This window comes from Salvelinus sp. IW2-2015, linkage group LG26 (assembly GCF_002910315.2).
Source record: "Salvelinus sp. IW2-2015 linkage group LG26, ASM291031v2, whole genome shotgun sequence".
Lineage (NCBI taxonomy): Eukaryota > Metazoa > Chordata > Actinopteri > Salmoniformes > Salmonidae > Salvelinus > Salvelinus sp. IW2-2015.
This window is the reverse complement of record NC_036866.1, coordinates 17,455,031-17,478,702: the sequence shown is the minus strand read 5'-3', so window position 1 is coordinate 17,478,702 and position 23,672 is coordinate 17,455,031. Positions and strand designations below refer to the sequence as shown.

Sequence of the window (23,672 nt, the reverse complement as noted above, 5' to 3'; positions counted from 1 at the left end):
AATGAATGGGACCTTAAATTACTTATTCATGAAAGAGGCGGGGTGTCAAGAAATTCCCAGACATGTAGGCCTACTTTTTTAAACTTCTGAAGGCTAGTCCATCTCTCTTCTCACTATAGGGCTCTATTATCCCGTCTATTAAATTGTAACAGACACTTTCTTATATAGGTGTTTCTAATTGATTAACGAATGATAATAGCATTTAACATGTAGGCTATAGCATATTAGTGAACAATTCATTGGCATTTTAAACTATCTAACAAAGCTTTAGATCTTCTCATGGTAGCTCAAGGTCAACAAGCAGACTAGACTACAACAGTTTTATAGAAATATACTTACAGTCTAAGGCTTCCCTAGCCTTCTAAGGAACAGATGGACAGATCCACACTGTAGGCATAGGACTTCCTTTTTACATTAGATTTATTGCAGTTGAGGTTTACTGGGTGTTTCGAAAATTTGAGCAGATCGCACAGGACCATCGTAGGTGAGAGAGGGGGCTTAATGTCATTCTAAAGCAGCAGACATAGGAGGCTGGGAGTCCAGTCCAGTTTGGTGCCAATGGGACAGGTCCCTTCCAGGACCATTTTCACCCCTCTAGGACCCGATTACATTCAGACAGTCGGACAGACAGTGCCACCATGCATCATCAAGTTGGACCACAGATAATCCAAGCACATTCTAAACTAAAAAAATACTTATAGTGAAATAAATATATCTTCTATTCAGCCTGCCACAGTGTTATTTTAACATTCCAGAAAAAAAACTGTGTTCTGAGAAGGTGTGTCAATGTAAGATGTGTTATTTTGGTGTTAAAAGAGTATATTACATTCATAACTAAAACAAGGCAACTAGGGAGCTAAATATTTACCCTAMACCTTAAACTCTTGGCTCCTACAGTAAATATATCTCCTCTTTCCGATCATCCTCATCAATTACTCTCTCACCTCTTTCCTCCTCCCTCGTATTTTGCCTTTCCCCTCTGCTTGTGCATTTGACCAGGGAGTGAAGTCAATATATGTGTGATAAGGCAGACTTATATGTTGTCCCTAGGCCACGTCCTATGAACCTCTCTACAGAGGCAGAGAAACAACCCTTAACARGCACTTCAGCRRGGGGGGGGGGGGGTGCTTGCAGGCTGGGGGAATGGTGGGGTGTTTTGAGTGGGTTAGTAGTGCAGCACAGGGGCAACCCTGCTAAGGAAGCGGGGTAAACCAACAGTCAATCTATTCACTTGTCTTTTCTCTTCAAGGTGGGTGGCTGTGGTGATGCGTGAGGCTGGGGTTGTGGTTTGGGCGTAGCACTCTCCCTCTTGGGAGTGTTGTTGAGGATGTCCAGGCTCCGGCGGCTGGACGAGATGACATCAGCCACAAACTTGGTGCAGTCCGCACAAACATCCCGCAGGCTGCAGCCACTGGTGTACAGGTGGGGGAACTCCTCCTCCACAGACCGGCGGGAGAGAGTACACAGAGATCTGTGGAGAGGGAGCGAGGTGTTATAATCCATCAGGGGAGCACTCASTATATAATATGACGAGGAACCTTCTGGGCCTGGAGTTTTTCCAGGTCAGGTCACATGGTTTGGAACAACTTCAGGCCCTTCCCATCTGTAGGAGTTTGCAGGGGGATGTTAAAGATGGACCGCGGAGCAATCAGATGGGTAATTACTACATAAAGGCTGCTTAGAGATCTGGATGAAGCAGAGGCATTATGTAACAGATGCTGAGAGATCTAGAGGAAGGGCAGTGATTAGATTGAGCATGTAAGTTACTATTGGCTGGGGTGAGCAAAGACTTCTTCTGCTGAGTTAAAGACAGTTCAGTGGCCATGAAGATGGACAGACAGATAAGACTCACTTGTAGACTTCACTCTTGCGACCATGGCTCTTTGGGCTGCTGTGAAAGCCCACAGTGTAGACTGGGATGTGGGCCATCTTCTTGGAAGGAATCTTCATCTGTGGCAGAGGGTGAGGGAAAGCAGAGAGTTAAAATAGGCATGGGTGAGGTGGAGGAGGAGGAGGAGGAGTAGGACGTTTAAAGAACTAAGTGAGATCATATCGGCAGAAAGTGAAGAGGAAATGGCAGACTTGATATGATTAAGAAATTGTCATGTTTTGTCATTGATCATCATGTCTTGTCCCTGTGCTTCTCTCTGCTGGTCTTATTAGGTTCTTTCCCTCTTTCTATCCCTCTCTCTCCCCCTCCCTCTCTCCCTCTCTCGCTCTCTCTCTCTATCGTTCCGTTCCTGCTCCCAGCTGTTTCTCATTCTCCTAACGACCTCATTTGCTCTTTCACACCTGTCCCCTATTTTGCCCTCTGATTAGAGTCCCTATTTCTCCCTCTGTTTTCCGCTTCTGTCCTTGTCGGATTCTTGTTTGTTTGTGTCCTTGTTCCGCCCTGTCGTGTTTTTGCCTTCTTCAGATGCTGCGTGTGAGCAGGTGTCTATGTCAGCTACGGCCTGTGCCTTCCTGAAGCGACCTGCAGTCTGTGGTCGCGTCTCCAGTCGTTCCTCTCTACTGACGAGAGGATTTCAGTTTCCTGTTTTGGATTTACCTAGGATAATATCCAGGAGTATCATTGTTTGTTAAAGACTGGAATAAAGACTCTGTTTCTTTTAAGTCGCTTTTGGGTCCTCATTCACCAGCATAACAGAAATATGAGAAAAGACAGGGCTGTGTGGATGAGGGAGAAACAACGTCACAAGACATCAGCCACATACCACAGACACGACACCCAAACCATAAACTCATACAACTCAGAACCTCACTGTACACAAACACAAGCAAGGAACCACCAAACATAACCATACACACATATAGCATCCCATACAACAGAACACACAACAGAACCTCAAGGCACAATCACAAAATGTATTCAGAACCATGAACTTACAAAACACAGAACTACACAGCACAGACAAACTATAATCTCACACAACAAACTCAACAGCCCAGACCTCAAACCTACATAGCACAGAACCACAAATCCAAATGGTCTGGTGACTAAGGCACATATCAAAAATAATTGACATAATTAAAAGCACAGAATAATATTATGAGCCAACACAGAATATCTTAGATACATTTTGGTTGTAAAATAGATATTTTCAATACAAACAACATTAACAAAAAGCACTGTAGAAAACATTACACATTCAAAGAACATGAATTTGCATTTACACAGACAAAGAAAAAAGGACTGTAGGATACCTTTGCACTGCATAATCCACAGACAGACCTGAAGGAGAGAGAACCACAGAGGCAGAGTTAAGAATCCCCTGAATTACACTACCAAAAACACATAGAACACTATTCAATCAAACCCACAATGGTATGTCAAAAACAACATTATTATTGTGCTTCTTGAGCAGAGAGGGACCAAGTTGAAATGACTTGATTATGGTGTTATTACAAAAGGAGCATATACTAATATAATACTACATACTGTGTAGTGTGTACTCACCTTTTACAGAGCAGGCAGGTGGATGGCCAGGAAAAGAGGGGGAACTTAATTCTGCAGCAACAGCACACCTGGGAGACACATGCATATACTGTCGATAGGACCTCACTCATAAGGCTTTGAGAGAACATTATTATACTGTAGATAGAGCCTCGCTCATACGGCTTTGAGAGAACGGTATCATACTAGAACCTCGCTCATAAGGCTTTGAGAGAATGATATCATACTGTAGATAGAACCTCGCTATTAAGGCTTTGAGAGAACGCTACCAAAGGATGTGACGTCACTGCTTGTACCTTGCCTCTCCTCAGATTGTAATACAGTTCCTTGTTCTGCAGGTACTTCTCCATCTCTGCTTTCACCAGCACACGACGCACATTGATGACCTCATCCACTGTTAAGGCAAGACTCTCCACTGGGTGACTGAATTCCTCCTTACAGAGAGAGATGGTAGGGAGGGAGTAGGTAGAGGAAGTTAGCTAGTATAATACAATGGGCAGGTCAGGTTGAAGTGGAGCAAAGAGCACCCAGTGTGGAGAGGTTATCAAAGATAATGTGCCACTCACCATCCACTGGTGTTTATTGCCATTCCGAGAACTGGAGCCGGTCTCATCTCCCTCTGTGGTCTCATTCACTGAGCTGAGAGAGAGACGGGCAGGGGAGGGTGGCACCCAGCCTGGCACAGGAAGAGAGGCTGGGAACAGGGAGATGGAGACACAGATGAGAGAGAGAGAGAGAAGAGAGAGAGAGAGAGAGAGAGAGAGAGAGAGAGAGACGAGGAAGGAGAGAGAGAAGAGAGAGAAGAGAGAGAGAGGAGGAGAGAGAGAAGAGAGAGAGAGAGAGAGAGAGAGAGAGAGAGAAGAGAGAGAGAGAGGAAAGATAGAGATAGAGAGAGAGAGAGAGAGAGAGAGAGAGAGAGAGAGAGAGAGAGAGAGAGAGAGAGAGAGAAGCTTTGAATCACAGTCCATGTTCTTCTATTGAGTCCGAGCTCTGATCGTCCAAAAGTGTATGCTACATAAATTAGCTGTCAATTAGATACATGAGTCGTGACATGTTTTATCTATTTGTTTTTGGTGGGGTTTAACACATGCTGCCAGAAACACTTGCAAATCAGATCACAGTGGATCTTTGATGAGTATGATACGAGGTCAGTTTTTCTAACATTCAAGAGAGGAACTAAATTGGGGTCAGAGGAAATAAAAAGTAGGCTAGGTATTAGTAGAAATACTTTCTACAGGATATAACCTCTAAGACTAAGTACCAACCTAGGTATTGGTACTTGAAAGACTCACCTGCCTTTATGCAAAATGGAAAGGAAGAAGGCGCTATGTAACCCTGAGAAATACATGTGTGGACTCCTATGGCGTCTAACCAGACCATAGGAGTCTACAGCCTTGTTAGAGCTAGGATTAGAGCGAGTTAGAGCCGGGTTAGAGTGAGGACCAGAAAACTAGAAAACAACAGCAGGCTACATTTAGGCTAATGTAAATCAGCTGCTTATGATGACATTGTTGACATTTCTGGCATGTGTGTGATGAGAAAGGGTTGACATCCCCCTAGCGGTAGAACAGGAGACGTCACTGAACCACCTTTGTTTTTGTTCTCTCCTAGCTACGGTCAACACATATTTCACAAATTAAAGGGTGTATAAGGTAGTTGTGATATGAAAGAAAAACATGTATCAAACCCATTAACTGTTGTCCTTCTAGCATTTTACTGAGCTAGTTACTATCTGTACATCTTTATAAGGTGATTAGTATCCATCACAAAACCCTTCAAATGAAATAACACACAGCAGTTATAGTAACGCGTTTTAACCTGAGCAAGAAATCATTGTAAGCAATTTACGGAATGGATTGACACACATTAGGCCTATATGTGATTACCTCCTGACATTGAATAAGATATAAACACTATAACAAACTTCGTTCAAGTGTTTACAAAATCCTCTAGTGCATTTTTTTTTTAAACAGTTTAGACTAATGTTTTTTCAATTGCAATTATATGATTTTTTGTCAGGCTTGCTTTCTAACACAAATAAATATTTGACATGACGAAAATACCAATATATCTGTTTCATAAACCATATTATGGTAAGTAGTCTAATGAGTGGCTCTGCAGTATCACATGAATACATATTACAGTAAATGTCTCCCTCTGCTGACCAATACCTGAAACTGTCTGTAGTGAAAGGAGTCTTAGTGAGCATACTGACCTCTGTGCGTGGAGGGTGGCCCAGCCCCTGAGAGCACGTGTAACCATGGTCTCTCACCCCTCCGCATCACGGCCCCTTCCAGATGGGTGCAGTCGGACAGTGAGGGGAGCATCTCCCCCCTGAGCTCAGCCAGGTCGTGTTCTGAGAAGGAGCGGTCCCGTTTCATAGATGTGGGAAAACTCTCAGCACGGCAGAGCTCCCCACTGTCTGGAGACTCCTCATCCTGCAACAGCAACAAGACAGGAGGACAACAGTGAGGAGGATGAGGTAGAGGAGGACAAGGAGGGGGGAGGAGGAGACGGTGGAGGAGGTGGAGGAGGTGATGGAGGAGGAGGTGATGGAGGTGGAGGAGAAGGAGGTGATGGATGAGGTGGTGATGGAGGTGGAGGACGAGGTGATGGAGTTGGAGGAGAAGGAGGACAAGGAGGAGGAGGAGCAGGAAGGAAAACATAACTGTTGTTGTAGTTGTTATTTCTCAGTAAGAGGTAGTACATTTAAATGAGAAAACAATATAGTTTCTCTTCTATTTTCCGTCTAACCTCCAACATGTTCATCTCCTCCATCTCTTGAAGAGTAGGGGCTTTGAGCAGAACACGAAGACGAGAAGTGGGGCGGGACCCTAGCTCTGAGCCTGACAGGTCAATGCAGGAAGTAGATTTGAAATCACACGGGCAAGTGTGTGCCAGACAGGGCAGGGAGCCAAACGCTGGCGAATGAAACAACACACAAACATGAACTCTCAAACACATTTCGCTTAGAATACATTCCACTTTATGAACATACTACATGTATAGCTCAAAGTATTAATGTAGTGACAGTGATGTCCATACATCTTTTGGAACTGGGTGGGTCCACAGGTTTTAGTTTGCGCTCTTGTTTGATTCCAGCCAGGACACGTTCATGGAGGGACTGCTTCTCCTGAGGAGGAGGGGGCAGGTTTCGCTCTAACGCCTAGCATGCAAAACAACAAAACACACAGGCAGACTGAGAACACAAGAGAAACAGACACAGACACACATTACCCAGTCTCAGACTATGACACCTTATGACACACAAGGTACTGCCACAGCCACACTACAGTCACGTCAACAAAACAAATTGTAGTGAAAGGGACACTCACTGGTTTGAGTGGAGGGCGAGACCTGATGAAGTCCAAAATAAGCTCATGAGCATTTCTCTTCACCCGCGTAGGGATGTCACCATCCACCTACAGAGAGAACATGAGTGAGGTCTGGGACATAAATACAGGAGAAATAACTACTTGATCCACTGATCAAGAGTCTTCTTATCAGTATCAATACCCAGCTCACCATGACTTTCCGCAGCTGGAACTTGCGGGTGCGGATGTCCTGCATGAGCATCTCAAAGGGTGTGAGGCTGAACTCAGTGGGCAGTGGGTCAAACTCCTGGTCCTGCACCTTCTTCAGCTTCACCCCCTGTCTCAGCTCTTTCATCAACTGGACCCAGAGACGAGTCTGAAACACACACATACACTTATSTACCTCACACACACACCCCATCAACCCAATGAAGGATCATACAGTATATACACATATCCTCATATACACACACAGTGACACAGACAAACACACACAATCCCTGCTTCTTACCCAGTCTGTGTGTTTAAGTGCATCAATCTCAGCTCTATCTTCCTGAGGATCGTCTGTTTTGATTTTCTTCAACATCTACAGAGAAATTATAATAAACTGATAATAACACCACTATTCAGTTAACAATGACTTCAGTGCTTTACATGTGAGTGATCTGTAATCTTTGGTATAAACAAAATCAGGAACATACCTTCTTGGTATCTTGAATTTTGGTCAGGAAAGTTTGTAGCTCCAGAGTCTCAACAAACAAGGCTCGGCACACGGCCTGGTAGTGCTCAGGGGCAAGTGCAGGGTTGGCAAGTCTGGAAGCGCAAAGTGTCATCACCTGGCGTAATGTACCCACTGGCCTCATAGACCCCTCTTCTCCCTCCTCTTCCTCCTCCTCCTGACCACTGTAGCCCTCATCTGTAGTTCCGTTGCCACCACCACAGTCAGCCCCCAGGCTGTGATCTCCCCCTGCCATGCGCTCAATGAGCCGCTCCAGCTGAGGACTTAGCTCCCGCTCCTCACTGTCATCCAGACCCCAGTCCAGGGCCTGGTAGATTGCCACGCCCAGAGACTGGACCAGCTGAGGAGACAGATGCAGGTGATCGAGGAAATAAATAGCAGTGGAGAACAAGCTGTTAGGATAGAGAGGACTGGAGGGCTGCTTGAAAGATATATATGAAGACTGGCAATGCAGGGGTGGCATCATAGTTGAGAAGAGAGGAGACTGACATTTACCTGTCATGACAGTGTGTTGTATGTTACAAGTTGGGGATGATGGGTTCAGAAACTCACCTGGCGCTCCGCGATAGGTGGGAGGGGAGGTCCGTCTGTGTCATCTATGAAGACAAAAAAGTAGGCATGCAGCCTCATAACTAACACTGTTTTATGCTTGCTCTCCTCCCTAATAGGGTCTAGAGTTTTCCATCCATCTCACACATTTTTGATACAATACATGGTTGAAACGATCATTTCAATTTGAGAGCGGTTACATTTCTCCAGCCCCACCCCACAGCTGTTTACCAAAAAAGTGGCAGGGTGTCCTCTTTGTTGTTGTTTGAATCCCAGATTGCCCCTTTGACTTTGAATTGTATGGGTATAATTAAGCAATAAGGCCCGAGGATGTGTGGTATCTGGCCAATATACCCCGGCTAAGGGCTGTTAGCATGCACGACGCAACACAGAGTGCCATGGTATATTATTCCCCTCATCAATCTACAATGACAAAGCAAAAACAGGTTTTTCAAAATTTTGGCTAATTTATTTWAAAAAATCTATGAAATATCACATTTACATAAGTAGTCAGACCCTTTACTGAGTACTTTGTTGAAGCACCTTTGGCAGCAATTACAGCCTCAAGTCTTGTTGGGTATGACGCTACAAGCTTGGCACACCTGTATTTGGGGAGTTTCTCCCATTCTTCTCTGCAGATCTCTCAAGCTCTGTCAGGTTGGATGGGGAGCTTTGCTGCACAGCTATTTTCCAGTCTATCCAGAAATGTTCGATCGGGTTCAAGTCCGGGCTCTGGCTGGGCCACTCAAGGACATTCCGAGTCTTGTCCCGAAGACACTCCTGCATTGTCTTGGCTGTGTGTTTAGGGTCGTTGTCCTGTTGGAAAGTGAACCTTCGCCCCAGTCTGAGGTCCTGAGCGCTCTGGAGCAGGTTTTCATTAAGCATTAAGCATTAAGGATCTCGCTGTACTTTGTYCCCTTCGTCTTTTCCTCGATCCTGACTTGTCTCCCGGTCCCTGCCGCTGAAAAACATCCCCAAGCGGGCTAAAATCCAAGCGGGCTAAAATCCAAGCGGGCTAAAATCCAAGCGGGCTGTCATGTGCTTTTTACTGAGGAGTGGATTCCGTCTGGCTACTCTACCATAAAGGCCTGATTGGTGGAATGCTGCAGAGATGGTTGTCCTTCTGGAAGGTTCTCCCATCTCCACAGAGGAACTCTAGAGCTCTGTCAGAGTGACCATCGGGTTCTTGGTCACCACCCTGACCAAGGCCCTTCTCCCCAGATTGCTAAGTTTGCCGGGCGGCCAGCTCTAGGAAGAGTCTTAGTGGTTCTAAACTTCTTCAATTTAAGAATGATGGAGGCCACTGTGTTCTTGGGGACCTTCAATGCTGCAGACATTTTTTGGTACCCATTCCAAGATCTGTGTCTATGGACAATTCCTTCAACCTCATGGCTTGGTTTTTGCTCTGACATGCACTGTCAATTTTGGGACCTTATATAGACAGTTGTGTGCCTTTCCAAATCATTTCCAATAAATTGAATTTATGATAGGTGAATTCTAATCAAGTTGTAGAAACATCTCAACATCTCGCAATGGCTCAATTTTGAGTCTCAAAGCAAAGGGTCTGAATACTTACGTAAATAAGGTATTTCTGTTATTTATTTTTAATACATTTGCAAAAATGTCTAAAAACCTGTTTTTGCTTTGTCATTATGGGGTATTGTGTGTAGATTACTGAGTATTTTTATTTTATTTTATCCATTTTAAAATAAGGCTGTAACGTAACAAAATGTGGAAAAAGTCAAGGATTCTGAATACTTTCCGAAGGCACTATATAGTAGAAAATGCTGACAAAATGCGTCATTTTCCCACCATTCCCACCATTTTCCCACCATGACTCTAGAATGCGCATTTTTCATTTTATAGTCGTCAAATTCTATATATCTCATGTGCTGCAGTCACAACTCAGCTAGCCAGCAATGGCTCAGTTTTCTGTGTGTACAGAGAAGCGCACGGCTCAGATGTCATTAATGACACCCGGGAGGCCTGAAACCACACGTTCAGCACATTAGTGCTGCAGAACCCAAGACTAGTGGAGAGGCCTGGGTGAGGAGTCAGTGCTGCTACTTCTGTCCAGAACAAAGCGCTGAAAGCAGGACTAGGTCCAGATTAACAGAGCCTGTCTGAATAGATCTGCACCGTGGACAAAGAGTCGGCCTGACACATAGTCATAGTACTGTTCTCTCTCAGGAGGGTGAAGACATTTCTGTTCAAGCCCCTCAGAAGCTGAGTAATAGATCCTTTTTGAAGCAGTTAGACAGGTTTCATTATGTCCGGTTAGGTTCACGTAACCAATGACACAGACAGTGGCCATGTCCGAGTACCCATTCTAGCATGCTACATACTTAAACTGCATACTCATTTGGCGTTTGATCAAGTAGATTCAGAGAGTCGAAAAGAGAGATGCCCAACTCCGCGGAATATCTGTCTCCCTTCAGCAGAGGGCTTTTTTTCATTGTTTCGCCAACCAAGCAAGGAGATTTTGTATGGAGGTCAACGAGAGTTTCGAATTTGGTCAACAACAAAAATGAATGGCTTATTTGCTAGGTGAGGTTAATTTGATCGAATAGAAGTTTTGTAATGCTTACGTTGTTAGGAGTCTACTGATATAAGTAGGACACGTGACTTCCTGGCAACTTTGAGAAAAAACACTTTATTTCGGAGTTGTCTCAAGATGACAATGCATATTCATGGTATGGGGCTAGTAGCATAGCATCTCTCTCCAGTGAATACAGGCGGTCGACATCAGCAATCCTCACTGAATATTCAAAAAAGGATTACAAGAATGAGATGTATCCACCAATCCAAAGAAAGGATAGGCAGGAGCTAGACAGCCTGCCGGCCGCTTTGTGGACAGCGACTCCTATTGTTTGGGCGGAGAGACATGTCTTGACAGCATATGCATAATCTTTGGTAGAATTCACTCGTCTTTTTTCAGACTCACGTGTTTGACAACAGCTGATAATCAGATAAATTGACGCGCCTAGATGACGCATTCGGAGTACTATTTTCAAAATGTCACATACGCTGGTATGGGTATTCGGACACGGCCAGTGTCTCGGAGAGAACATTCTTTTATCATGTGTCTGTCAGTTGATGATAGTTATTTCTCTTTCAGGCAATGTTTTCAAGATTCCATCTCTTTTGGAGCTGTTTTATGTTTGCTGCCCCTGTGATTTCCCCCACATTCAAAATATGGACCTGGAATCTGTTGTCATAGAAATATGGGGAACAAGACATAAACATTAAAAACAACACAGAGGGAGTTAAACATTTGTAAAAGTGCATCAAAGAAAACTATTACAGTCACGTCAAACAGTGCAGCCAGAATAACAGCAAAGTAGCTGCATTTGATAGTTTTCTAGTGACATTTATTTGGATACATCCATAACAATGAGCTAATAATACGCAATTTCGCCTGGCATAGAAAATGTGCTCTCTCGTCAGGACACTGTTGTTCGGAGGAGCTAACCAACAACACAGCTAACACAATCACTTCAAACTGAAGCTGGAAAGACAACAAACTAGCTGCATTTCGTTTCATTTTACCTGTTTTCTATTGACATTTCTTTGTACAGTACCAGTCAAACGTTTGGACATCTACTCATTCCAGGGTTTTTCTTTATTTTTACTATTTTCTACATTGTAGGATAATAGTGAAGACATCAAAACTATGAAATAACACATATGGAATCATGTAGTAACCATAAAATATATTTTTGATTTTAGATTCTTCATTCTTGGCATTCTCTCAACTATCTTCATGAGGTAGTCATCTGGAATGCATTTCAATTAACAGGTGTGCCTTGTTAATAGTTGGTTTTGTGGAATTTCATTCCTTCAAATGTGTTTGAGCCAATCAGTTTTGTTGTGACAAGGTAGCGGTGGTATATCAAGAACTTTGAAAGTTTCTTCAAGTGCAGTATGCAAAAACCATCAAGTGCAAAGATGAAACTGGCTCTCATGAGGACCGCCACAGGAAAAGAAGACCCAGAGTTACCTCTGCTGCAGAGGATAAGTTCATTAGAGTTAAATGCACCTCAGATTGCAGCCCAAATACATGTAACAGACACATCTCAACATCAACTGTTCAGAGGAGACTGAGGCCTTCATGGTGAAATTGCTGCAAAGAAACCACTACTAAAAGACACCAATAATAAGAAGAGACTTTCTTGGGCCAAGAAACACGAGCAATGGACATTAGACTGGTGGAAATCTGTCTTTTGGTCCAAATTTGAGTCCAAATTTGAGATATTTGGTACCAACTGCCGTGTCTTTGTGAGACGCRGAGTAGGTGAACGGATGATCTCCGCATGTGTGGTTCCCATGGAGGAGAAGGTGTGATGGTGTGGGGGTGCTTTGCTGGTGACACTGTCTGTGATTTATTTAGAATTCAAGGCACACTTAACCAGCATGGCTACCACAGCATTCTGCAGCAATACGCCATCCCACCTGGTTTGCGCTTAGTGGGACTGCTTTTCAACAGGACAATGACCCAACACACCTCCAGGCTGAGTAAAGGCTATTTGACCAAGAAGGAGAGTGATGGAGTGCTGCATCAGAAGACCACAATCACCCGACCTCAACCCAATTGAGATGGTTTGGGATGAGTTGGACCACAGAGTGAAGGAAAAGCAGCCAACAAGTTTTCAGCATATGTGGGAACTCCTTCAAGACTGTTGGAAAAGCATTCCAGGTGAAGCTGGTTGAGAGAATGCCAAGTGTGTGCAAAGCTGTCATCAAGGAAAAGGGAGGCTATTTTGAAGAATCTAAAATMTAAAATATATTTTGATTTGTTTAACACTTTTTTTGGTTACTACATGATTCCATGTGTTATTTCATAGTTTTATGCCTTTATTATTATTCTACAATGTAGAAAATAGTTTAAAAAATTAAGAAAAAACGTGGAATGAGCAGGTGTATCCAAACTTTTGACTGGTACTGTATATCTCCATAAAAATGATGCCAGCTGATTCATGATTTTGACTGGCTGAGAAAAGCTGCCTGCTTGTCTGTCTCGTCCAGGCTCCCTACAAGTTTATTACATAGCTGGAGATCGAATTTCAATGTTGAAACAATGTTGGAAATGTCAGAGAGACAGAGAGCAAGGTTTATACAAACCTCCGTTGTTGAAAATCAATTGCTAGTCTAAAAGAAATTGGAGGTAATGTCTAGATGCTTTTTACAGTGGAGATCAAGTTTATAAATTGCCTGGCTGGGCTGATGACAGTCGATTGTCGATTGCCCAGTGAAATGGAACAGAGTAAATAGGCATTTCAACTTTATAGTTTTAGCCGGTGGTAACTTGTGGAATAGACACCGGCTGGAATGTGGTTTTAACCAATCAACATACAGGATTAGACCCACCCGTTGTATAATATAAAACACACCCTTAGTAACCTTGACCCTTAACCAACAATCCCTGTAGCCTACTTCATTGCCTTCATTACTCACTAATTTGCAGAGGTTAAGTAGCCTAATTGTGATCTGTGATTAAAGTAAACTGTACATAAGTAAACTGTAGTGTTGGGGAGTAGTGACCTACGTAGTTCARCTAGTAATTTAACTACATTTTCCAGTAGCTTGTTGGTAGTTGAAATAATTCAAATCTAGGTAGTGTTTTCAGTAGTTAATTACTTTTCTTGCCATGCAGTGGTGTAGCTAACTACTGGAACTACACACTACTTTAAAAAAAAAWAAWAWATATGGGTGAAGTAGGTAATCATTTCCTTTCTTTTTCGGCATCAGACCAGCCTAATTTTCATTTGAAACATTGTTTTTGTGTTTAACCATCWTTAAGTTTGCTGATGACACAACAGTGGTTGGCCTGATCACTGACAATGACGAGACAGCCTATAGGGAGAAGGTCAGAGACCTGGCCGTGTGGTGCCAGGACAACAACCTCTCCCTCAACTTGATCAAGACAAAGGAGATGATTGTGGACTACAGGAAAAGGAGGACCGAGCACGCCCCCATTCTCATCGACAGAGCTGTAATGGAGCAGGTTGAGAGCTTTAAGTTCCTTGGTGTCCACATCACCAACAAACTATCATGGTCCAAACACACCAAGATAGTCGTGAAGAGGGCACGACAAAACCTATTCCCCCTCAGGAGACTGAAAAGATTTGGCATGGGTCCTCAGATCCTCAAAAGGTTCTACAGCTGCACCATCAAGAGCATCCTGACTGGTTACATCACTGCCTGGTATGGCAACTGCTCGGCTTCCGACCGCAAGGCACTACAGAGGGTAATGCGTACGGCCCAGTACATCACTGAGGCCTAAGCTTCCTGCTATCCAGGACCTCTATACCAGGCGGTGTCAGAGGAAGGCCCAAACAATTGTCAAAGACTCCAGCCACCCTAGTCATAGACTGTTTTCTCTGCTACCGCATGGCAAGCGGTACCGGAGCCCCAAGTCTAGTTCCAAGAGGCTTCTAATCAGCTTCTACCCCCAAGCCATAAGACTCCTGAACATGTAATCAAATGGCTACCCAGACTATTTGCATTGCCACCCCCCCCCCCCCCCCCCTCTTTTACGCTGCTACTACTCTCTGTTATTATCTATGCATAGTCACTTTAATAACTCTACCTACATGTACATATTACCTCAATTACCTCAACAAACCGGTACCCCCGCACATTGACTCTGTACCGGTGCCACCTGTATCTAGCCTCCCTATTGTTATTTTACTGCTGCTCTTTAATTATTTGTTACTTTTATTTCGTATTCTTATTATTTTTTTAAACTGCATTGTTGGTTAAGGGCTTGTAAGTAAGCACTTCACTGTAAGGTCTACATCTGTTGTATTCGGCGCATGTGACAAATACAATTTTATTTTATTTGATAATAAGCTAAATTGCACATTCTGTTAACATGCAGTACTATATTTGGTATTTGGTATTTTATTAGGATCCCCATTAGCTGTTACAAAATCAGCAGCTACTCTTCCTGGGCTCCACACAAAACATGAAACATAATACAGAATGACATAATACAGAACATCATTAGACAAGAACAGCTCAAGGACAGAACTACATACATTTTTAAAAAGGCACACGTAGCCTACATATCAATGCATACACACAAATTATCTAGGTCAAATAAGGGAGAGGCGTTGTGCCACGAGGTGTTGCTTTATCTGTTTTTTGAAACCAGGTTTGCTGTTTATTTGAGAAATATGAGATGGAAGGAAGTTCCATGCAATATGGGCTCTATATAATACTGTACGTTTTCTTGAATTTGTTCTGGATTTGGGGACTATGAAAAGACTCCTGGTGGCATGTCTGGTGGGATAAGTGTGTGTGGCAGAGCTGTGTGTAAGTTGACTATGAAAACAATTTGGTATTTTCAACACATTAATGTTTCTTATAAAAAGAAGAAGTGATGCTGTCAGTCTCTCCTCAACTCTAAGCAAAATAGAGACTGGCATGCATAGTATTTCTATCAGCCCTCTGATTACAATTCAGAGTTAAACATGCCGCTCTGTTCTGGGCCAGCTTCAGCTTAACTAGGTCTTTCCTTGCAGCAGTGGACCACACGACTGGACAATAATTAAGATTAGACAAAACTAGAGCCTGCAGAACTTGCTTTTTGGAGTGTGGTGTCAAAAAATCAGAGCATCTCTTTATTATGGCTAGACCTCTCCCCGGCTAGACCTCTGCAACCATTGAATCTATATGTTTTGACCATGACAGTTTACAATCTAAGGTAACGCCAAGTAATTTAGTCTCTTCGACTTGTTCAACAGCCACACCATTCTTAACCAGATTCAGCTGAGGTCTAGCACTTAATGAATGATTTGTACCAAATACAATGCTCTTAGTTTTAGAGATGTTCAGGACTAGTTTATTTCTGGCCACCCATTCCAAAACAGACAGCAACTCTTTGTTAAGGGTTTCGGTGACTTCATTAGCTGTGGTTGCTGATGCGTACTGTATATGGTTGAATCATCAGCATACATGGACACACATGCTTTGTTTAATGCCAGTGGCAGGTCATTGGTAAAAATCGAAAAGAGTAGAGGGCCTAGAGAGCTGCCCTGCGGTACACCACACCTTACATGTTTGACATTAGAGACACTTCCATTAAAAAGAAACCCGTTGAGTTCTATTAGATAGATAACTCTGAATCCACGATATGGCAGAGTTGAAAAGCCATTGCACTTAATTTTTTTCAACAACAGGGTATGGTCAATAATATCAAAGGCTGCATTGAAATCTAACAGTACAGCTCCCACAATCTTCTTATTATCAATTTCTTTCAACCAATCATCAGTCATTTGTGTCAGTGCAGTGCATGTTGAGTGCCCTTCTCCATAAGCATGCTGAAAGTCTGTTGTTAATTTGTTTACAGAGAAATAGCATTGCATTTGGTCAAACACTATTTTTTACAAAAGTTTGCTAAGAGCTGTATGACCCCAAAGTGACTGTTCTTGCAGTCTATGACGTTTCAGATTGACATATGATACGTTTTCACAAAGTAGTTTGGATGTAGGGAAGTACTTTTAAAAGTAACTTCAGTTAAGCAAACTATATTTTTCCTAAGAATAGCTTTAATTAATATTTTCAGAGTAGCTTCCCCAACACTGGTAAACTATACCCATACTGACCAACTGCATCAACAATGCAATATAATTGGCTCATCAGCAAGGACACAAATGTACCATACATATGCAGTATGTCCTTTGTTGCGCTCATTAAATCGACTGACTCTCTTCTGTAAATGACTCCATAAGTGTAGACAACAAAAATATTCAAGAAACACCCCTCCTAAGTAAACAGCTCCCAAGACAAGATGAACACAGGGACCCTATAGTGGGATATCGATCACTGTCAGTGCTATTAATTATGATTTACATTGTTCATTATAGAATTTGGTCATTTCTCAATAGTAATAAAAACCAACAAGTATTTATATATTTGGGACAAAAATTTGGCCTATACAATTATGTCTCAGCAGCTGATCTATAGCCTAAACTATTGGATTCGTTTTTGTCCAATGTGTTGTGACATCATTTCAGCATTTTCTTTAGGCTACTTTTATTACAGCTACAAAGTAGCCTATTTAAAATGAAACAGAACATTAGCATAGTGAGTGATAAGGTGATTTCATATTTTTCTCTCAGTTTAAGTAACATCAATAGTMACCCTTAATGTTACAACATTTCGTAATCTACTAACCTGCTATCTTTTTCCACTCCCAGTTGTATCCTTTATCTTATCATGTCATAGCTCGGTTCGTTAGGCTATGTCAGCAACTCTGACCGAGTTTTTCTTTGGGCCCCGGCCCCGCAGTGTACTCAGGACAGTTATTTTCTTGGGATCCTTTAACCGAATCGCTTGTGAATGGGAAACAGATCACAAAGCTACCTCTAACTCTAAACCTTCTTTRGCAGATACAAGGGGGGATTTGTACTGTATGAATAATTGATAATTTCGCCTACCAGTATAATCCAAGCCATTTCTGTTTGGGGAGTGCTACTGACGCATTTATCGTGAATTTCCCATTCAAAACAATATTGCGTGTTGAAATTACAGCATACAAATAGTGAATCAATATCAAATTAATTGAGAAATAACTGAAAGGCCTATAATAAATGAGACTCTATTGTAGGCCTAGGCTGGTGTTAATTAAGGTATTTTGGTACGGCAAATGGCAGTCAGGAAGTTAGATTAGCTAACAGAGCTCTCTTACGGTTGTTGCAGAGCTGTTGTTGTAGGGAAACCATCCCATCTCTGAGTAAGAGTATAGAGGACGGGTCCTTCACACGGGAAACTCCACCTGTCACAGTGGCCGGGCGCGGCACCCTCAGCCCGCTGCAGCATTGATAACACACAGCCCAAGCCTGCTCCTCGTTAATGGGCTGCTCGTAGGATTTCAACACTTCTTCAAGAGACAGTTCCCTGGGGTCGCTCAGGTCCCGAGCCTCTGCCCGGTCCGTGGGAGCGGACACCCTTGAATCTCCATCCTTGGCGCTTCTGTTTGTTGATCTGGCCATGGCTGCGGTAGGCGACCGATCCCATTACTCCGCCGGCTCTGAGGCCATTATCTGTTCACGCCGGGTTCCTTCCTTCCCCACAGCACGCCAACTCAACTGCCACAGCTGCGAGTTAGCATAACAGCAAATTAAAGCGATCTTTGATCTGCAGGAATGTCAATCAGCGCCAAGGAAAGGAGAGGAGGCAGGAGGAGGAAACCTTACGCTAGTGGCGCAATCAACCTGCAAGGAGAAAATCTTGTTGAAAAGGTTTGACCACCAGCCAGACGAGTACTGGTAAACAATGACGAAGAGATAGATAAACCCTTGAAGATGATTGTAATTGAGAGAATAGATCATACGCTCAGGTTTGACAGATTATCCGCTCCGCTGCAGTGCATCCCCGCATCCCCTGTGCTCCGCCCGTCTCACGCAGCCTGAGCGTCATCCAACTAACCCACAAATCTGTCGAAGTGGCGACCTCGACGCTGTGAGAATGTCAGCCCTCACATACATATTGTTAGATAAACAAACAGAAGTAGAGGATACATCACATAGGCAATTAATTCATGAAACTCATTCCCCCGATGTTTAGGCCCAAGGAAATCGTTCCGACTGTAGACCAACATTACATAGCCAGAGCTTGCAAAGGTATTTTAACAGTAGTTATAGACTGTTCATCATTAGTTCATATAGGATAGTCTATAAATCAATAATACATTTGTAATAAACATTGTATGAAAATGTGTCATAACTTGAATAGGCCTTAAACCATTCACTTTATAAAGAGTATATTAATATTACAGTTATAAATTGACATTTTTTCCCTTTGATTTATTCATGCACCAGTTGGTCCAAAAATAAATAGGTCTGCATTCCCCCTCAAGCAAAGTCACAAGTTGATTATGAACAGAAAAATCCATATGGTTAAAGAGACTCTCCATAARTTTTGTATATTTTTATCCAGTAGTTCTGAAAGCAGCACCCAAGAGCCAATAGGGTCCCCGAAAGTTGTGTACTAAATCATCAGATAATTGCTCTCAAGCCAATGCAGTTGTGCACAAAGACATGCACACGCTTGGGGGCTAATCCCAAAACCTCATTGGACAATGCTGTGCCGTTCTGATCCCGCCTCACACTTTAACCTTGTAACCTCATTGGACATCATTACACCTGCCAATCAACATTGTCCCTCAATGTTCGGTTGTCTCTACTTCCTTGTTGTAGAGATTATGGTAAGCAAGCGATTGTGAGGATGTCATTTTATACAATTTAAAAGTTATAGCCTACTTATATGTTTACATCAAATGTCCTACTCCTTGAAAGTCGCGTAATGATTTGGATGGATTAATTATTTGATTTGGATGGATGGTTGACACAACAGAAAGGTACGGCAATATTTTATCTAGAAACTGGGTGAAAGTTTGAGGTATACATTTCTTGAGCACATCAAAGTTCTACGGGCAGCCTCCCCGCCTCCCTGCGGACCTGGCATCCTTTCACTCCCTCCTCTCTACATTCTCCTCTTCTGTCTCTGCTGCTAAAGCCACTTTCTACCACTCTAAATTCCAAGCATCTGCCTCTAACCCTAGGAAGCTCTTTGCCACCTTCTCCTCCCTCCTGAATCCTCCTCCCCCCCCCCCCCCCCCCCCCTCCCTCTCTGCGGATGACTTCGTCAACCATTTTGAAAAGAAGGTCGACGACATCCGATCCTCGTTTGCTAAGTCAAAACACACCGCTGTTCTGCTCACACTGCCTACCCTGTGCTTTGACCTCTTTATCCCCTCTCTCTCCAGATGAAATCTCGCGTCTTGTGACGGCCGGCCGCCCAACAACCTGCCCGCTTGACCCTATCCCCTCCTCTCTTCTCCAGACCATTTCCGGAGACCTTCTCCCTTACCTCACCTCGCTCATCAACTCATCCTTGACCGCTGGCTACGTCCCTTCCGCCTTCAAGAGAGCGAGAGTTGCACCCCTTCTGAAAAAACCTACACTCGATCCCTCCGATGTCAACAACTACAGACCAGTATCCCTTCTTCTTTTTCTCTCCAAAACTCTTGAACGTGCCGTCCTTGGCCAGCTCTCCTGCTTATCCTCCTCAGAATGACCTTCTTGATCCAAATCAGTCAGGTTTCAAGACTAGTCATTTCAACTGAGACTGCTCTTCTCTGTGTAATGGAGGCGCTCCGCACTGCTAAAGCTAACTCTCTCTCCTCTGCTCTCATCCTTCTAAGACCTAATCGGCTGCCTTTGATACTGTGAACATCAGATCCTCCTCTCCACCCTCTCCGAGTTGGCATCTCCGGCGCGGCCCACGCTTGGATTCCGTCCTACCTGACAGGGTCGCTCCTACCAGGTGGCGTGGCGAGAATCTGTCTCCGCACCACGTGCTCTCACCACTGGGTGTCCCCCAGGGCTCTGTTCTAGGCCCTCTCCTATTCTCGCTATACACCAAGTCACTTGGCTCTGTCATAATCCTCACATGGTCTCTCTATCATTGCTATGCAACGACACACAATTAATCTTCTCCTTTCCCCTTCTGATAACCAGGTGGCGAATCGCATCTCTGCATGTCTGGCAGACATATCAGTGTGGATGACGGATCACCACCTCAGCTGAACCTCGGCAAGACGGAGCTGCTCTTTCCTCCCGGGGAAGGACTGCCCGTTCCATGATCTCGCCATCACGGTTGACACTCCATTGTGTCCTCCTCCCAGAGTGCTAAGAACTTGGCGTGATCCTGGACAACACCTGTCGTTCTCAACTAACATCAAGGCGTGACCCGTTCCTGTAGGTTCATGCTCTACAACATTCGCAGAGTACAACCCTGCCTCACACAGGAAGCGGCGGCAGGTCCTAATCCAGGCACTTGTCATCTCCCGTCTGGATTACTGCAACTCGCTGTTGGCTGGGCCCCTGCCTGTGCCATTAAACCCCTCACAACTCATCCAGAACGCCGCAGCCCGTCTTGGTGTTTCAACCTTCCCAAGTTCTCTCACGTCACCCCGCTCCTCCGCTTCTCTCACTGGCTTTCCAGTTGAAGCTCGCATCCGCTACAGAACCATGGTGCTTGCCTACGGAGCTGTGGGGGAACGGCACCTCCGTACCTTCAGGCTCTGATCAGGCCCTACACCCAAACAAGGGCACTGCATTCATCCACTCTGGCCTGCTCGGCCTCCCTACCTCTGAGAAGTACAGCTCCCGCTCAGCCCAGTCAAAACTGTTTCGCTGCTCTGGCACCCAATGTGGAAACAAACTCCCCCCACGACGCCAGGTCAGCGGAGTCAATCACCACCTTCCGGAAACACCTGAAACCCCACCTCTTTAAGGAATAACCTAGGATAGGATAAAGTAATCCTTCTAACCCCCCCCCCCTTAAAAGAGTTAGATGCACTATTGTAAATTGGTTGTTCCACTGGATATCATAAGGTGAATGCACCAACTTGTAAGTCGCTCTGGATAAGAGCGTCTGCTAAATGACTTAAATGTAAATGTAAATGTGTCATGGTAAAAACCTTCTAGTCTTTTGCACAATATATTCCAAAATTCAAACAAAATACACCGGCGACACCATTTAGGAGATACAGGTTGTGAGCAGTGTTTCTGATCGGTTTGACAATTGTCTTCTAATGTATTTGTCTGTATAAAATTGCATCTTTAGCGCACATCATTTTCTGCTTGGTTTCCAGAGAAATGTAGTCTATTGAAAGAGAGAAATTTAACTACCAAGGTCTAACAGATCTTACTTCTAATTTCAAATGTATTCCAACTTATGATGCATGGATTTGATCGAAGTATTGAATGTATTTTCACTGTTATCAAAATAACTAATGGTAAGTGCATGTAGCCAGGCAATCCCACTCACTTCCAAGCATGTGCTCACTAGGAACGAGCACATATCTCATACACTAAATGATGCCAGATAAAAATATAAGGATTATGTGCCTTTCTCCTCTGTGAGAGGACTGGAGATGGTTTATTATGCATGTACGAGCCATACATCAAGTCCAAAACGGGAGGTTTAAAAAATAACTAGGTTGTTTTCATTCTCTGGAACATCTCTTTAAGTGTGGTGTGGTGACAAATAAAAATGTTTCACTTGAAATGTCAATTAGGAGCCCTATACTTAATACCGTGATGCTAAGTTATTGTACTTTAACTAGATGGGGGGGTCATATCAAGGACTGTAAAGTACAGGTAACTGCCAAAATAAAGGAAAAACCAACATACATACTTCATTGGGCGTTGGGCCACCACTAGCCGCCAGAACAGATTCAATGCGCCTTTGCATAGATTCTAGTGTCTGGAACTCTACTGGAGGGATGCGACACCATTCTTCCATGAGAAATTCCATAATTTGGTGTTTTGTTGATGGTGGTGGAAATCACTGTCTCAGTTTCGCGCTCCACAATCTCTCATAAGTATTCAATTGGGTTGAGATCTGGTGCACACACACACACACACACACACACACACACACACACACACACACACACACACACACACACACACACACACACACACACCACACACACACACACACACACACACACACACACACACACACACACACACACACACACACACACACACCCTTTAAACCCCATATGCTCCTCTGAGACCCCTCTTTCAAACTCATTGAGATATCTTCTTCTAGCCATGTTAGCCAAAATAATGGGAAACTGGGAATTTGTTTACATGACCCTAACTAAGCATGATGGATGTTAATTGCTTAATTAACTTAGGAACCACACCTTTGTGGAAGCCCCTGTTTTCAATATACTTTGCATTCTTCATTTATTCAAGTGTTTTTTTGATCTGTATCTACCATTTAACCGACAGCGTCTAAGGGCATTGCGCCAATGAATGGTCTCTGTTAGCAGAGGGAGCTGTTGTATCATGCATTCACAAAAATATGCCTCACCTTTAAATGTGTGAGGTAGGTAGGTCCATGCAAGTTCTCCAACAGGTCGATCTCCAAACAACTCTGAAAGTACATGCAATTTTCAAGTGTTCCACCGCAAACGGTCATAAATAAATTTCCCAAGTATTAGACACCGCAGACTCCCAGCAACTACAGTATCTAATCAACGTAACATTGACATTGTCCCACCCATGGTTAGCAAATAGTTTCCCAATAACCTTCTCAATTCAATGTTAACTGCAAAGTTGGCTTACCTAGCAGAAGTATATCATGAGTAATAAGTATATCGTTTGTTATTATTTGTTATTTGCTAAATTTGCCAGGAAATGAGCAGCAGCAGTACAGAACCATTGCAATACCAGCACATTATATGGCACATTCCTCACTGGCTAGATGCGCAATTGAAGGATCAAATACGCAATTAAAGGGGAATTACACTAATTATACAAAATGTTTACTTCTGGTGTGATTTAAGCATTGACATGGAATCAGAACATATAATTTCGTTGTTTCTCTATGAACATTTGTAAGTTTGAGCGATTTTTTAAAATGTATTCTAAAACCAGGAAAAATAAAACCGGGAAATAATAATATGGGAAAATATAAAACAGAATTTGGAAAGAAATATTAAACATTTTATAGGGCCCCCCTTATAGTTGTTAATTAACCATTATTTTACCTGGTATATTGACAGAATACAGTGCACTACTTTCTC

The 23,672-nt window shown here is 43.4% G+C and overlaps 1 protein-coding gene across 2 annotated transcripts; it reads right to left on the bottom strand.

The window, feature by feature from the left end:
• Positions 1-408: 408 nt before the first annotated feature.
• On the bottom strand, positions 409-18,517 carry LOC111952407 (spire-type actin nucleation factor 2). Of its 2 annotated transcripts, XM_023971038.2 has the most exons (16): positions 18,396-18,517; positions 17,751-18,276; positions 8,060-8,103; positions 7,470-7,847; positions 7,280-7,354; positions 6,980-7,144; positions 6,790-6,876; positions 6,500-6,620; positions 6,209-6,375; positions 5,670-5,892; positions 4,021-4,148; positions 3,751-3,888; positions 3,458-3,525; positions 3,205-3,232; positions 1,853-1,950; positions 409-1,471 (listed from the first exon to the last, which is right to left on the bottom strand). In XM_023971038.2, the coding sequence occupies exons 2-16, from the start codon at positions 18,052-18,054 to the stop codon at positions 1,228-1,230; spliced, it is 2,268 nt and encodes a 755-aa protein (XP_023826806.1). In that variant the 5' UTR covers positions 18,055-18,276; positions 18,396-18,517; the 3' UTR covers positions 409-1,227. The 2 variants fall into 2 exon arrangements, with proteins under 2 accessions (XP_023826806.1, XP_023826805.1); XM_023971037.2 differs by having other exon boundaries at positions 17,751-18,517.
• Between the last annotated feature and the right edge of the window lie 5,155 nt (positions 18,518-23,672).